The sequence below is a fragment of the Chinchilla lanigera genome, unplaced genomic scaffold (assembly GCF_000276665.1).
Source record: "Chinchilla lanigera isolate Chin_1 unplaced genomic scaffold, ChiLan1.0 scaffold00041, whole genome shotgun sequence".
Classification (NCBI taxonomy): Eukaryota; Metazoa; Chordata; class Mammalia; order Rodentia; family Chinchillidae; genus Chinchilla; species Chinchilla lanigera.
This window is the reverse complement of record NW_004955442.1, coordinates 13,928,124-13,945,527: the sequence shown is the minus strand read 5'-3', so window position 1 is coordinate 13,945,527 and position 17,404 is coordinate 13,928,124. Positions and strand designations below refer to the sequence as shown.

Sequence of the window (17,404 nt, the reverse complement as noted above, 5' to 3'; positions counted from 1 at the left end):
CAGTCATGAATCACCATGCCCCCGGTTAGGTTTATCAATTTCAATTTTCATAAGACCAGCTCTTTTTTATAGTTTTTGTTGGTTTTTCTTTTTCTTTTTTTTCTTTTTTTTTTTTTTTTTGGTACCAGGAATTGAATTCAGGACCTTGCCCTTGCCAGGCAGGCGCTTGTGCTGCTGAGCTATATCCCCGGCCCTTTGTTGGTTTTTCTATTACCTACTCAATTTATTTCTGCTCAAATCTTTATCTTTACTTCCTTCTACTAATTCTCAATTTTGTTTTTCTTATTCTGGTTCATAGAGGTGTAGAGATGAGTCTTTTGCTGTGGTTATCATGCTGGAGATTGAACCCAGGGCCTGAAGCATAGCATCAACCGCTCTATTACTGAACTGTGTAGAGCCCTAGTTCATCCCAAAATTTGGGGTTTTTTTCCCAGAGGTACTGAGGATTGAAACCAGGACATTGGGGATGCTAGATGATCACCCTTCCACTGAGCTACACCCCCAGGCCTCAAGTTAGGTGGTTTGAGATCTTTTTTGCTAAATACTGCAAGTGCTGGTAAATTGTGTTTTCATTTGTCTTGAGGTATTTTGTTAGTTTTATTTTTGAGACAGGGACTCGCTATGCAGTTCAGGCTGGCCTTGAACTCACTATGTAACCCAGGCTGGCCTCGTACTTACAGTGATCCTCCTGCCTCAGCCTCCCGAGTACTGGGATTATAAGTGTGTGCGAACAAGCCTGGTGAGATAGTTCTTAAGCTCCCTTGTGAGTTCCTGTTTGACCCAGTGCTTATTCAAGAGTGTTGGGCCCAGGCACGCACCATCATGCCCAACTGTGTTCTTGAATCTAAAGTGAACATCTCAGCTGGGCATCGTGGGGCATCCCTGAAATCCTAGCATTCCAGAGGCTGAGACAGGAGGATTGCCACAAGTTAGAGGCCAGTCTGGGCTACATAGTGAGACCCTGTCTGCAAAAATAAGCAAATAAATGAAGGAATGAATAAGTAAAGTGTCTTATAGATAGCATACAATTGGATCTTATTTTTTATCCACTCAGCAAGTCTGTAGTTTTTAATTGTGTTTAGTACACTTTAAATAATTATTTTGTTTTGTTTTTTTGAGACAGGGGATTGAACTCACTGGATAGCCCACATTGGCCTCTAAATCATGGCAATCCTCTTGCCTCAGCCTCCCAAGTACTGGGATTATAAGCAAGTACCATGACACCTAGCTGCCTGATCCTTTCGGACTGGTAGGAAACAGCTGCTGGTGCTGCTATGCTCATTTAAAAATCACCATTTTGCTCTCTGTGATCCAGGGGGACTCATGAATGCAGCGTGCCTTCAATTCCAAGAACCAGGTGACTTAGTGACCAGTGCTTCGGCGAAAGTGTAAAAGTTAGGGCAGTAGCTGAGTGTGGTGGTTCACACATGTAATCCCAGCACTCTGGGTGGCTGAGGTAGGAGAGCTGCAAGTTAGAGCTCAGCCTGGGAAATTCAGGGACTTCGCAAGACCCTGTCTCAAGCTAAAAATGAAAAGGGCTGAGAATGTAGCACACTACAAAGGCGCTGGGTTCAATCCCCAGTAGTTGGGGGGAAAAGGTTAGGACACTCATTGTGGACAAACTCCTTCCAGGGAGAAGCTGGAGACCTGGCTTTATTCTGGAGTAAGCTAGAGCGATACGAGGGTGTGAGGGTGGGGCAGGAGGCCAGTGAAGTGGCCGGATGCCTGCTCAGGAGTCCTGAAGTTAACTGCATTTACCTGCCCTGCTGGATCCCAGATACAGGACAGTTAGAAAGCTGACCTCAGGCAACAGCTGGGAAAATATGCAGACGAATCTATTCTAGGGAGAAAATGGGTATTGGGTGTTTTTACATGTTCGCTCTACACTAGACCCTGGAAGTGTTCATGTGCCTGTTTAAAACTGTCTTTTTCCTGTGGTCTTAGGAGATTCACAAATGCTGAACCTCATCTTCTCCCAAAACAAAGTGCTTTAGAAGCCAAACCTCTGGGGGGCAGGAACTGTAAGAGTTGGGGAGCTATGTGTGGTCCAAATCAACCTCCCTCAGGAGGTGGGATTAGGGGTTCATTCTCAGTTGTACGATGCTGTGCCCATGCTGGGATGTGTGGTCTATGTCTCAGCTTTTCCTACCCATTTTGATGTGGATATTTTTTCAGTTGCCCAGTGTCAAGCAGACCTGCAACCAGTTTCTGGATTTCTCTTAGAATTGATCCATGTGCAAATATTTATTTGATGCATCCATGGAAGTTAAGAACTTCCTATTTTTTATCTTGCTAAAAAGCCCAATCAGCCAAGTAAAATTTGACTTGAATAAAAATTTGGATCTGCTGGCCAAGTGCACTTGTTCGTGGTATTTAGGGTATCAATGGTTTCCTCTCTTGGAATTGCCTGGACAACCTGTTCTTCAGGTGTAGCATCATTCTTCCTACACTCGATGCTTGCTTCACACCCATTGAGGGGACTGCTGGCAAAGAAATAAGATAACCAAAGTTATTACTGGGCAGGATACACTCTGTGGCTCAGCTTGGCTCCCACTCAGGGGTTCCCAAATTGTCCAGGTTTCAGCCCTGCTTTCAGGGCAAGATACACTCTGATCCTGTTTTTTTACATGCCGTGCTGTGAGCTGCTTTAATCACTAACACTTTACTTCTAGAAGGTTCAAGGCAGTCAGATGTAGACTCAAATTGTTCAAGTGTCCTCTGTTGTACAGACTCAAAGCAGTTCTATTTGAAATACAAACATTGGGGCTGGGGATTTAGCTCAGGGGCACAGGGCCAGCCTGCCAAGCGCAAGGTCGTGAGTTCGATTCCCGGTACCGGAAAAAAAAAGAAAAAAAAAGTGAAATACAAACAACACTCTTACCTCATGTCCTTCAAACGTGACTATAGTGATTGTATATCTTTGCTAAATTATTCCCTTCAAGCCTATAGGGCATCATTATATTTTTATCCTGGGAACTTTCTTAGTCAAGTTTTGTTTTTGTTTTTTCTAAATTCCTTATAGCTTCTCTGGGATTTTCCTACCTACTGATGACTGACAGCACCCAGTTCCCCTCTTCTGAGTCTCTTAGCTGCAACCAACAGAATAAAAGTGATAGAGCTATTACTATAAGCCAGGTATGGTAACATATGCCCATAATCCCAACAGTGGGGAGTCTGAGGCAGGAGGATCACTGCAAATTCAAGGCCAGTCTTGTCTACATAGTGAGTTCAAAGTCAGCTTTATGGAAGCCATTCTTCCTCTGACAGTACAGGCTGTGGTGGAGCTCCGGAGAAGTCTGCAGCAGGATTCCTGCTGCCTGTGCTGACAGTTGGGGAGAGGACACTAACTGGTTGTGGGGTCCCAATGCGATGGGAGGCTGGAGAGAAAACGCTACAAAAAATGGCTTTCGCCCCAGACAACTCACTTGATTTTTGACAACCCTTAGGCTGTAACTACTTGTTCGATCCTTCTTGTATATCTCTGTCTTCCTAAGAAACCACTTTGAAGATACCACCATGTATTACAGCAGTCATTGATATTTTCCTACTAATCTATCCATAACTCTGTAATGTTTGCATTGTTCCTATCCTATTTCATAAATGGATCCATGTTTATTATTATGTGTTTCCTACAACAACCATTGAGAATTATTGAATGATTATTCAGTAGGTCACTCATGTATAGTTCTATTTATATTCTTTAGAAGCCACTTTGAAGATGCCTAAGTATAGTACAACAACTATTGATAATCTCCTACCTCTTTTGTCTGTAACTCACTATCATTTGTCTATTTGTTTTCCTGAGAAACTATCTTATAGATAACAATATGTAAAACAATAACCATTGATAATTTCCTACCACTTTGTCTGTAATTTGGTAAACCCCTCCTATTATTGTTATCCTTCTTTTACTCTTTAAAATAAAAAAAAACAAAGTCAGCTTTAACTACATAGTGAGACCCTGTCTCAAAAAACAAATATTTCTAGAATATATAAAGAACTCAAGAAAATTAGACCACCTAAAATAAACAACCCAGTCAAGAAATTGGCAAGTGAAATGAACAGACATTTCTCAGAAGACATACAAATGCCCAACAAACACATGAAAAAATGTTCAACATCTCTGTTCATTAAGAAATTAAAAGTAACTACTTTGAAGATAACAATATGCAACATAACAACCACTGTTGATTTCCTATCATCTTGTTTTGAAATTCTGTATCATTTTTAATGTTTTTATTTTTTATTCTCTTTAAAATTAAAAAAAGAAATTAAAATTAAAATAATGCTAAAATTCCATCTTACCCCAGAAAGAATGGCAATCATCAAGAAGTCAAAGAATAATGAGTGCTGGTGAGGCTGTGGTGAAAAAGGAATCCTCCTACATTGTTGGTGAGAATGTGAACTAGTACAACCATTACGAAATCAATTTGGAGATTTCTCAACTAAAATTACACATTTCATATGACCCAGCTATTCCCCTTCTAGGTATTTTCTTCAAAGCACTAAAGACATCATACTACAGCAATACATGCATACCAATGTTTATAGCACCAACGTTCATAATATCTACATTCTGAAAGCAGCCTACATACTCATCAACAGATGAATGGATAAAGAAAATGTGGTATCTGTACATAATGGAATACTACTTGCCTATAAAGAAGGATAAATTCAAGACGTGTAGGAAAATGATGCACCTGGAAAATATCATGTTGAGTGAAATAAATCAGACACCCAGGTTTAAATTCTATACGGTATCTCTCGTTTGAGTCAGGCAAAGTACAAATAAAGAGGATAATAAAGAATGCATAGACAGAAACAAGGGGATAGATCTCTTGCAATTGGGAAGGGGTTCAGCAGACTAAGAGTGACAGAAAGAGGAAGGGAAGTAAGAAAAACTACGAGATGCCATATACAGGAACCTAATAACTTCAACAAATGTAAACTTTATATGTCATAAACATTAGCTATAAATAATAATAACAAGAATAACAATGGGAAAGGGGATTTAGAGGCAGAGGGGGAGAGGTAGTTGAGAGGGGATTAAAAGAAACAAGCTGTATTACGTACATACACTTACTCCTCAAGATGAATATAAACTGCAAACATGCACTAGTAAAGTTTTTTAAATGATAGGGCTATAGAAGTTTCATTCATTTATTCACTGCATAATTTTAAGTGTCAACCATGTGCCTGGTTCCTACCCCAAATGAACTTAAACCATGTATTACATAACTATGGCAAGTGCTATTGGGAAGATAAAGCAAAGAAGGAAGGGATGAGAAGTGTTTTATGTAGAAGAAGAAGTACAGGGCTGGAAAGGTAACTCAGGGCTAAGAGTGCTTGCCCAGCACGTATTATGAGGCTGAGTTTACTCCTCGATACTGTCAAAAAAAAACCCCAAGTGAGTGCACAATTCATGAGGAAGTAAAGAGCTTTGTATTTTTCATGAACTGAAGGAAAGTCAGTACAGCTAGAGAGGAGAGAAAAAGAGAAGACAGAAGAGAGCAGCAGATAGGGAAATAACAGTAAGGCCACACTGGAAACTTTAGCTATCCCCCTAAGGACAGTAGGAAGTCAGTGAAAGGTGTCAAACTTGGATGATGATAAAATTAGATGTTCTTGTTGTGCTGACAGAACAGAAAATGGCAGAAGAGGTTAGGTTATTTCAGCACTGTGTACTACTGCATAAAGGTGAAGATAATGGAGAGAGAAGCAGACAGGTTTGGGAGATGTCTGTTTTTGTTTTTTGTCTTGTGGTGCAGGGGACCATCCAAGCCAGGGCCTCTGTCAGTGTTCTACCATTGAGCTACATTCCCAATAGATTTAGGAGACATTTTTGAGACACAATTCACATGTCTTCATAATTAAATGGATGAGGAATTCCAAGTCTGGTCTGGCTATTATAAATTACCATAAATGAGATAGCTTAGGAACAAGAGGAATTTATTTCTCATGGTTCAGGAGGCAAGGAAATCTAAGATGGTGGTGCAGGCAGATTCCATATCTGGTGAAGACCATTTTACAAACAGGCCCTCACTTTGTGGAAAGTGCTAGCTAGCTCTCTAGTTTCTTTTATAAGGGCAGTAGTAAGGGTTTCACCTTCATGATCTAATCTTCAAAAGCCCCATCGTTAATACTATCCCCTTGGAAGTTAGGAATTCAACACAGGTTTTGAGAGACACAAACAATGAAATTATGGCTGGAGAGGAGGAAGAGAGAGTATTTGCTAAGCACGTGTAATTGTATGAATACGGTACCATATACTAGAAACAAACTGAACAGAGTCCAAAAGCATGAATTCTATTTTAGGTACGTGTTCAGATTTTTCAGTGATATCCAAAGGACATCTCTTGTAGGCATGTGAATACAGGAATCTAGAATAGGGGAGAAGAGAAATCTGAGCTAATGGCAAATGAGATCTGTGTAGCAACAGAAACGGCGAAGGTGAGCTGAGGATATAAAATTCAATTAATAGAATTCAGATGCAAGGAGGCAGTTGGGTGGCAAGGGCCTGTAGTCCCACCTACTCAAGAGGCTAAGGAGGGAGAATCACTTGAGGCCAGGCATTTAAGACCAGCCTGAACAACGCAGTGAAACACTGTTAAAGATAATAATTTTTTTAAAAAAAGAATTTAGCTACAGGGCACACCAAAAGCCCAAGAGACTGGCACTGGTTGGTTGTAGAGAAGATACTCTACCTAGGACAAAAGAGAAGCACATAGCATCCCTTTCAACAGCTCAGAAACACACACAGGTCAATCCTATAAATTCACGTTGTAGAGGAAAGGCAGAGCCAGAAAGTAGCTGAAAGATCCTTTCCCGGCCAGCGTGGTCAGTTCGTGCAATCACATTGGTTTCCAACAGTCACACCCACGTTACCCTCCCGCTGGCGCCAAGGGACAGTCCTGAGGCGCCTGCCTGCAAATCTACTCAACTTGTCCCTAGCCGGTTTCTATGGAGACCACCTAATGTGTGCCGCGTACCCGTAAGAAGGTCCAGACAAACGGCAACTGATCACTCACGTTCCACTCGCTAAGAGTGCGCAGGCGCTGCCAAAGCGGGCACCGGAAGTGACCGTGACTTCCGGTTTCCTGCCAGTAGCTGCCGTGGCACATTGAGCGGCTTTGGTATTCCCATGCTAGCGGCCAAGCTGGAAACACTGGATCTCTCCAATATCGTGAGAAGCCCAGTGAGAGAACTACTTAACACACACTGAATCCATGAGTTAGGAAGCTTCCTACACTAGACGATCGCTGCCCCGTGGAGTTGGGTGTACCGGGTCCTATACTGCCGTTGTGAAGACTGGAAGGTAGGTGGATGCCTAATGCCATTTTCTCAGACTAACGCTGGAACCTCCTGAATTGTGGGGTGCAAGCAATTTATCTCCTTTATTAAATGGCATAACGTCGTTTACGTGCCACGCCAAGCATGGTGGCGTAATCCCAGCACTCTGGAGGCTGAGGCAGGAGGATCATTGCAAGTTTGAGAACGGCCTGGGCTACAAAGTGAGCTCAAGGCCAGCCTAGACTGCATAGCAAGACTCTATCTCAAAAAAAAAAAAAAAAAAAAAAAAAAAAAAATCATTTACTCTGTCCAAACCACAGTCCATCAAAAAATTCTGTGTATGTGTATTTAAAGCTCACTTAGCCATTATCATAAAATAGCATTTATTAGATGAAAAAGTTCACATCAAATAGACATAATCACTGTTTAGACTGAAATCCAGAGCTGGGACCAATGAAAATGCACCAAAATAGTAAAATTGAAACATTAAACAAAGAATAGAAATGCATATAACAACATACTTCTGAGGTATCCAGAGGAACTAGAGATTACAGCATAATGTAGGCTTATATAAATGAATATTTATGTTGTATCCACTTCTCCCTAGATTGTTCATGCAGGGAGGGATCTCTGTTTTAAAAGACAAAACACCCATTGTCAGATAAGCCTTGGAAAGATGGGTAATGGTCATCCTTATATCAGATTAAATAGCTCTCATAATGTATAACATTAAAATAGATGAATATGTACATTTTTAACAAACATCATTTACTTTTAAACTGATGGTTAAACCAAACATACTTTCTTAGTGAGATCCCACAGGGATAACACGTTTAATGAACATTCAAAAGACTCTTTATTCATATAAACTATAACTTGCTCCCACTTTAACACATATGCAGTGAAATGCAATTTAAGAAAAATCTGCAGTTGGCTGTATAATTTATGCTGTAGATTATACAGAATTTCAGAAGCAGAAGACTAGAAAATGACATTTACTGAGAAATGTCATTTGGCTTTAGGTGAGGTTTTGTCTGAGATAGGGTTTCAACTATGCAGTCTGGGCTCGTCGTGAACTCTTTGTAGCCCAGGCTGGCTTTGAACATGCAGCAATCCTCGTGCTTCGGTCTCCTGAGTGCTGGGATTACAAACTTGTTTGACCGTGCCCCACCTGGTTTTAGTTTTAACTCCCTGAATTATGGGGTTAATCATTTAAAGTGTTAATACAGGGAGATATGAATAGACTATTGCATATAACAACTACAATTTTGCACCCAACTCCTTTAAGAACAACAAAATTTCACAATTTATAGGGATTTGGTAGCTTATGCCTGTAATCCCAGCACTCTGGAGGCTGAGGAGGAAGGGGAGCATAAATTTGAGGCCAGCTTGGGCTACATAGTGAATTCAAGGCCAGCCTGGACCACATACCCTGTGTCAAAAAAACCAAAAAATTTCACAACTTCTTAAATTATGAAATTATGAGCCGTTAGCATCTGAATTCCACTGGGAAAATGCTGTTTTCAGCAGTGATGACTGTTTAACAATACCTGATGTCCCAGCCATAACTGAAAGGAACCATTGGATGTACATTTTCCTCACTACATCAACACAAGTCAAGAAATTTAAGAGTTAGTTTCTTCAGTACAGTGTATCTTCTGCTATGTCAACATTCATCCTGAAAAATGTAGTACACTAGCCATTCACAGAAGTAAATTCTTGCATTTAGTTTTTCATCTCTGTATTAACGTCTATCCAGTATATTTGTTAATAGCACCTAACACAATAGGTTCATTTCTCTGGAGTTAAAAATCTTATGGAATTTGCCTGTATCAGTTAACAAGATATATAGAAGGATGAAAAAGCCATCATCAAAAAACCCGCTTAAATATCACTGTAGACATACCTCTTCCTTCCTTCAACTCCCTGTAGCAAAGCAACTTGAATTGTATCTAAAGTTTTAAGGTACAAGCGCACAATAAAGCAACAATTAAAAATATGTCTGTCTCCAGTTAGGTTTTTTTTAGCTGACTCTGGAATATAATGATCTTTGTTAAATATTAACAAGACCACCTTCCTCTCTCGTTTCTGCCCTCAATGAGAGAAACTGACCTAGTACCTCATCAGCACATTTAAGAGGACTAAAGAAATGCAGAGTGGGGAATGAAATTGAGATAGAAGTCCCCCCTAGCAGAGTTTCTGCAGAAAGAAGCAGAGAGGAATATGTTCGAAGGCACTTGGACAGAATGGGGCTCATATAAAAGATGGCAGCTGCCATCTTTTCCTTTGCATCTAAGAAAGTATAGGGGGAAAGTAAACACTCATGTCACAAATCTTACTGTACCTCACTATGGAAATGCACCTTACCAAGCCAGGCGTGGTGGCACATGCCTATAACCACAGCACTAGGGAGGCTGAGGCAGTAGATCATCACAAGTTTGAAGCCATCCTGGGCTATACAGTGAGTTCATAGCCAATCTGAAAGACATAGTGAGACCCTGTCCCCACCTCCAAGAAAAAAAGAAAAAGAAAAAAATGTTTTTCTCGGGTACTGGGAACCGAACTCACGACCTTGCGCTTGCCAGGCAGGCGCTTTTGCCGCTGAGCTAAATCCCCAGCCCCCGAAAAAGAAAAAAATGTATCTTACCAGATGAAGACTGCTGTACAATTTACCTGTTTTTGCAGTTTTTATTCTCCAGATTGTGAAGGATTACCGCAAACCGTAAGAGATTTTAAAAATGGCACTTTTACAAAAACATTTAAATGTCTACACAAGAGTAATTTAGGTGGCTTTTGATACTATGTTGATGATTGGTATGCAGAAAAAAATGAGAAGGAAAAACAACCCTGTCAGTTACTATGACCTAGACATGTTTTTAATTGTTGCTTTATTGTGCACTTATACCTAAAATGTTTACCTGGATATAATTCAAGTTTCTATACAATTCAAAGCATCTCAGACAGAGAGATAAGAAAACCTGTTTTAAATTTAAGACCTTAAATTTAAGACCTCTCTGGTACCCAATATCCAGAGTAGAGACAGAAACAAAAAACCAAGTCTGCCCCAATATACCACGGTCTCAACTTTGGATCTGCAAATTAAAACCAAGACAAGAATGACAAAAGGGAAGGAAAAGTGAGCAAGCAGGATTAGGCTGGTGGTTTTAGTTTTTCTCACTCACCAACAGTTGTCTTCATGCCTCTAGAAAGTGTTAAGAGCTTAGCTTCAGTAGCCAGCTTCTTTTTAAACATTCCATCCTCAATCTACTGTTTTGTAGAAGGCCCACCTTTCAGCAATTACTTTCAATCCAACTGGTCCTCCAGAAACCTTCAGTTTTGCTCAAGATCTCCCAGCAATAACTGTACTTAGTAAATAATGTACCTTTTTAATACCTATTTAAATAGAATGAGACCATTCTTACCATCCCAATCAAGAGACCATACAAATACTGTCTTCTGATAGTATACAGTTTCGTACTATTTAACAATATTTTGCTCCAGTACTTACCTAGTGTAGACTATGCCTCTTCACAACAGCCCACCCTACAATGTAGGGTGTATTTTTTTTTCCTTTTTATTTAGCCCATATTTGTTCCATAAAGCTCATTTTTCCCTAACCCTTCTGTTTTTCCTGCCTTTAATAAATATGAAACTTTGCCAACATTAAAAAAAATATGTATGACTGCCACCAAGTAATGATGCAGTGCTACAGAATTTGTAGCCTTTGGAATTAGAAGACACCTAAGTTTAAATGCTAGCTAGCTTTGCCCGATGTGATGGCACACATCTGTAACCCAGCCCTCAGGAGGCTGAGGCAGGAGGATCATTGCAAGTTCCAGGCCAGCCTGGGCTACAAAGTGAGCTCAAGGCTGGCCTAAACTGCATAGCAAGACCCTGTCTCAAAAAAGCAAAAATAAATAAATACATACATACATAAATAAATAATAAATAAAGTAAAATAAAATAAAATAAAAAATAAATGCTAGCTTCACCACAGTGTGGTGTTTTGTGTGCTTGGCAAAGTACTGACTTTTTTCTCTAAGGGCTTCAGTTTCTTCATCTGTGAAAGAAAGTCCTTTCTGTCACAGATTTAGTCTCAAGTCAAGTAATGTGCTTCAGTAGAGATCTGAAGGCAAATCCCATAGAAAGGAGCAGGTACTCCCCCGCTTCAAGTCAAGTCCACCAGAAAGAGGTATAGTTAAGAAACACCTGGAAATTAACATGCAAAACAATAACCTCATACAAATACAGTATCACATTCAAACAGTTATAACAGAAAAGTAAAAACAGGTATAAAAACATTCATTTATATGTGCAGAACTGGCAAAAAATTCTAAAACTTACTTAGCACATAAAATTAAAAGAACTCTAGCAATAACCTTTATTTTAATGAAAATTGAACTTTTAAAAAAAGTTCTGGAAAAAAAAAGTTCTGGGGGCTGAGGGTATAGCTCAAGTAATAAGAGCATTTGTGCAAAGCCAGCGCCACCAAAACAAAAAACAGAAAGTTCTAGGTGTTTCTCTGATGTGTTCAAATGGAATTTGATGAGTAACTGACTTTGAATCCTCACTTCACCACTGCTACGTGACCTTGCTTATGCTTCCTCAGCTGTAACCTAGAAATAACACTGCCTACATCAGGGCTATGATGAGAAGTAACTATTACATGGAATGTGTGTAAAGTGCTTAGCACTGTGCTTGGCACATCAACAGCTTCCTATCATACAGATACTGCGACGCCCAAGCATTAAGAAAACTTAACTATATTTACAGCGCTTTTTTCCTGTGGGTTCGCTTATGAGTAACGAAATGCATATTCACTTTAAAACTCTTCCCACAAACAGAACATTTAAAAGGTTCCTCTTGCTTGTGGCTCTTCCGGTGGCATGCAAGTTCTGAATCCAAAGCAAAACTCTGTGCACACGTTTCACATTTATAGGGCTTTTCTTCTATGTGAATGTTCTGATGAGAAACAAGCTCGGAGAAACAAGGAAATTTCATGTCACACTCAGGACACTGTAAGGGTTTGAATCTGGAGAATGAAAAAAAGTTTTCATCATCAATACTGTGCTGTTCAGAATCTTCCTTGTGGCTTTTCTCAGGGAGAGCAGAGTATGAAGGCTGTTGGAAGCTCTTCGCACACTCACTGTGCTGGTATTGGGTTGCTGGTGGGTAAGTATTCTCAGGCAAAGCCAGATTTGTTTTCTGATGAAAATATTTACCATGGTTAGCATGTTCACATGCTTTTCCAACAGCATGGCTTTTCTTATGCTGTGCTAATCCTGGGAGCCACGTAAAACTTTTCTTACATATATCACACATATAGGGTTTCTCTTTTACATGGCTGTTCATGTGCCGGGACAGATGGGACTGCTGGCGGAAGGTGGCCTCACACTTGGTACACTTATAAGGCTTCTCACCAGTGTGGATTCTCTTGTGTGTACTCAGGTTGGCTTTATAATTGAAGCTCTTCCCACAGTCACCACATTTATACTTTTTCTCTCTTGAATGAATTTTCTGATGCAAAACAAGATATAAATTATCACTGAAGCATTGGTCACATTCAGGACACTTGTACTCATTTTTGGCTTCTTCCGGGGGAAATTCAAGAATGTCAGAAAGTGCTTTGACTCCTAAACACTGAGACAGTTCTACTAATGGAGTATGGTTTTCAACAGTAATTAAAAGGCTTCTTAACTTTTTCTTGTAAATGGAAGTTCCCCCTGATATATTCATCTCAGGAATTCCAACTCTATCCTCAGAGGACTCTTGTGGGTGATGGACTCGGGGTGCAGCGATGGAGTTATTTTCTGAGGGAAGCTCTTCAAGTTCCAGGGACTCTAGGCTTAACTGTTCGTTAATCTCAGTGTTGTTTTTCCCTCCTGTTGATAAAAACAAAACAAAGCAACACATGGCATCTTCAAGTAATGCTAAGAAAGAACAAGCTAAGGTAGTTACACAGAAGAGCAAGAAATTGGAAAGGAATTATCTTATAACCCTGACCTGATAAATATACAAATTTAGGAGCCGGCAGGTTCTCCTGACTTTCAAAAGATCCAGTTCCTCATGAACATGCAAGGGCAAGAAGCAGAGAATGGCTATAACTAAGTCATGGTCCGGTAATAGGAATTAAGGGCAATCTTGGTAGACATTGTCTAGAGGTGTAGTTTTCCATTTATTCTAACTTAGATTTTAGGAGCTTTTCATTATTTAAACTCTCTCAAGTGACAAGTAAGCACTCAAAACTGGAATGCATATAGGATTCATATTTATCCAGAAAGAAAGAAGGCAGATGGGTGAGGTGGCACAGGCTTGTCATCACAGCTACTCAGGGGGCTGAGATAGGAGGGTTACAAGTTCAAGGCCAGCTTGGGCAACTTAGTGAGACCGTGTCAAAATAAAAAAGGGCCTGGGTATATTGTTCAGTGGTGGAGCTCCTGCCTAGCATGTATGAGTTCATTCCACAGCACTGCAAAATAAAAAGAAGGCATATGAATATTTTTATGTTTGGTATTTTCTTACAAGGTGTTGCTAAGTAGTCAAGGCTGGTCTTGAACTTAAGTAGCCTAGGCTACTCCTGAATTCTTGACCTTCCTGTGTTAGCCTTCTGAGTGCTATGATTATAGTTGTATGCCACTATGCCCAGCCTAAGTGAGTATTTTTCCACCTTAACAAGAAGCACACAGATTACCAAAAGTAGTTTTATTATCACCACAGGGGTCTTTAAAATATATTGCTAGCAAATTGCCCTTACTAGGTATGGTGGCATATGCCTATAATTTCAGCACTTGGGAGGCTGAGATAGGAGGATCGCCACAAATTTGAGGTCAGCCGGTACTACATAATAAGTTGAAGGCCAGCCTGAACTACATAGTGAGACACTGTCTTAAAAAGAAAAAATCTTCAATCTTCACCAAGGAATGATTAAGTTCATGCTGCTGTGTTTATGCAGGCAAAGAATGGCCAGTCTTACCTCAAAGACAGCTGACAGACTGGGCCTGCCAAAAAGAATTCCTTTTTATTATTTTTCCCAATATACCCAGCCCTCCTATCTGGGAGTTCTACATCTGTGGACTCAACCAACCAAACACTGAAAATAATCAAAACAATTCCATCTATACCAAACATGTACATTTTTCTTCATGTCATTATTCCCTAAACAATACAGTATAATAATTCTACATTGTATTTACATTGTTTTAGGTATTACAAGTAATCTAGAGGTGACAAAGTACATGGAAAGATGTTTGTAGGTCACATGCAAATAATATGCCATCTTATATATAAGGGTCTTAAGCATGTGCAGATTTTGGTATCCTTAGGAGAGCAGTGTTCTAGAACTACTCTGCAGATACAAGGGAAAACTGTGTTCATTTATAAAGCCAATATATTAATACAAAAGGGATCCTTCCTTCCTAAGAAATGAAGTCCTATGACTATTTCAACTCACTGACTGGAAAGGATTTCTGTATGGGTGTAGCATATGGGGATTGAAGTAGTACCCAGTGGTTTTGCTGACTTGAAGATATTGAGTTTAGAGATCTGGGATACCAATCAAGGCCACTAAGATTTGAGAGCAAAATAATAAAATAATAGCTGCCCATAAAGAGAGCTCAGGAAACCGATACAGGGCCCCTTTAAGACTTGCTGAGTACTAATCTGTAAGCACTAGGAAACTATCCAAAGCCATGATAAAGAATCACGGAAAAGGAATACACAGAATAACTAGCTTACATTCCTACCAGCCAATGTAGAGAGACTGGCCCTTTAACACACAAGACATCAAGAAGTCAACTCGGAAAAATATTATCTTGACAGTAGGCCAGCCATGTGTGGGGCTGCACGGCTGTAATCCCAGCACTCAGGAGGCTAAGGCACGATGCTCACCCTGAGTTGGAGGCCAGCCCGGGCTGCATAAGTGAATTCAAGGCAAGCCTGAATTACATAGTGAGACCCTGTCTCAAAACACCAAAAAAAACAAAACGACAACAACAAAAAAATAGTAGGCCACATTAGCATTAGATTGAAGGCTTGTTTGTTTGTTTGATAATAGGAACTGAACTCAGGACCTTGCACTTGCTAAGCAGGTGCTTGTGACACTGAGCTACATCCCCAGCCCTAGATTGAAGGCTGATCTGAACCTGCCTAACAATGTAAAAAAGCAAGGAGCAAACCCAACCCCAAGTAACTTTTTCTTTTTTGAGATAGGGTCTTGCTATGTAGTTTAGGCTGGCCTTAAATTTACTATATAGCCTTGAACTCATGGGATTGTCCTGCCTCAGCCTCCCAAATGCTGGGATTATAGGTGTGCACCAACACACCCAGGTCAATTCCAAGTAACTTTAATCCATCCCACAACAAAGTTCAAAAATGTTTTAAAGTATAAAACAAAATCCAGCAAACAACAACATAAAATTCACAAAGTCCAAAATCCAGCAAAAACTTACCAGGTATACAGGAATGTGTATATGGCCAATAACAAGAAGAAAAATCAGTCAATAAAAACAATAATATAATGATAAAACGCAGAAAAATATTAAAATAGCCATTAAAATATACTCTATACATGAACATAACAAGAGACAAGTGGAAGATATAAAACATGAGTTATGGGACAGTTTAGCTACTTAGCTCCAGTCAGAGGTAAAACCTACTCAGGCATAGAAATACTATATATAGTCCCTTTTATATAAAGAAGGTATAGCATCTTTTAAGAGCATATCATTAGCAAATTATAATCATCTATATTAATGGGGTTTTTCCAAGTAACACTGTAAACTGACTGCAACAAATACTTGGGAAGATTATCATATATTGGGTGAAACCACAGCCACTGTACTAGATTAAATCTTTGAGTTTCAGAAATCATCTCTTGCCAGGTGTAACAGTACATACCTGTAATCCCAGCACTTGGGAGGCTGAGGTAGGGGGATCACTGAGAATGTGATGCCAGCATGGGCTACATAGTGAGTTCAAGACCAGCCTGCATTATATAGCGAGACCTCTCACAAAAAAAGAAATCTTCTCTTGCTGGGAATGTGGTATATGCCTGTAGTCCCAGGACGTGGGAAACTGAGGCAGGAGGATTGATGTGATTTTGAGGTCAGCCTTGGCTACACAGTGAGTTTAAAGTCAGCCTGAACTACATAGCAACACTTTGTCTCAAAAAAAAAAAAAAAAAAAAAAATCAATCATCTTTGAGCTGGGTGAAGTGACACATTCCTGTAGTCCCAGCACTTGGGAGGCTGAGGCAAAAGGATCATCACCGAGAGCGCTAGACCATCTTGGGCTATACAGTGAGTTCAAGGCCAGCCTGAACTACATAGCAAGAGCCTGTCACACACAAGAAAAATGCTATTTCAGATTTTGGAACTTGTTCTTTCACCTTTTTTAAAAAAAACTTCTTTCATGAAACTTCTTACCATATTCATATATAAGATGTAATGGAAATATATGGTGAATGTTTAAATTTTTAAAAACTATTATAGTAGAAGACATATTGCCATTAAGTAATCCCCTTTAAGATACTCCACTCTAGTTGAACACCCTTATCTCATCATTCTTGCCACTTTTGTTTTTTTTTTTTCCTTTTTGAGACAGCATTTCACTGTGCAGTTCTGACTGGCCTTGAACTCATTTTGTAACCCAGGCAGGCCTCAAACTCAGAGCGATCCTCCTGCCTCAGCCTCCTGAGTGCTGGGATTACAAGTGTGCGCCACCACATCTGGCCATCTTGGGCATTTTCTAAAGCAGTTCTGGAAGTCTTCTTTTATGAGTCTTTTTAGTTGTGCTGTCATAGCTGCTTCAATGTTCTGAGGCAATTCAAAATGTTTCCCTTTCACAGTCATTTTGATTTGAGAAAGAGCCAGAAATTACAGAGTGCCAGATCTGGTGAATAAGGCGATCAGGATGCACCATCATGTTTTTTACAAGCCCACCTTTCTGTTAGATGGCACTCAGCAGCAGCATTCATAATTTTGATCACATCTCATAAAGACACAAAAGAGGACTTCCAGAATTACTTCAGAAAGTGGCAAGAACTATGGGCTAAGTGAGCAGGAGGTATTTTCAAGGGAGTTAATGACAGTGTATCTTCACTGTAATGAATGTGTAT

At 39.9% G+C, this 17,404-nt stretch overlaps 1 protein-coding gene across 2 annotated transcripts in view; it reads right to left on the bottom strand.

Annotated features, from left to right (window-relative positions):
* Nucleotides 1-12,037: 12,037 nt before the first annotated feature.
* Nucleotides 12,038-17,404, bottom strand: part of Znf597 (zinc finger protein 597) — a 6,816-nt gene continuing 1,449 nt past the window's right edge. For both annotated transcript variants that reach the window (XM_005391344.2, XM_005391346.2), the window contains exon 3: nucleotides 12,038-13,172. In XM_005391344.2, coding sequence (XP_005391401.1) covers nucleotides 12,058-13,172 — 1,115 coding nt within the window. In that variant the 3' untranslated portion in view covers nucleotides 12,038-12,057. The remainder of the gene's footprint in view (nucleotides 13,173-17,404) is intronic.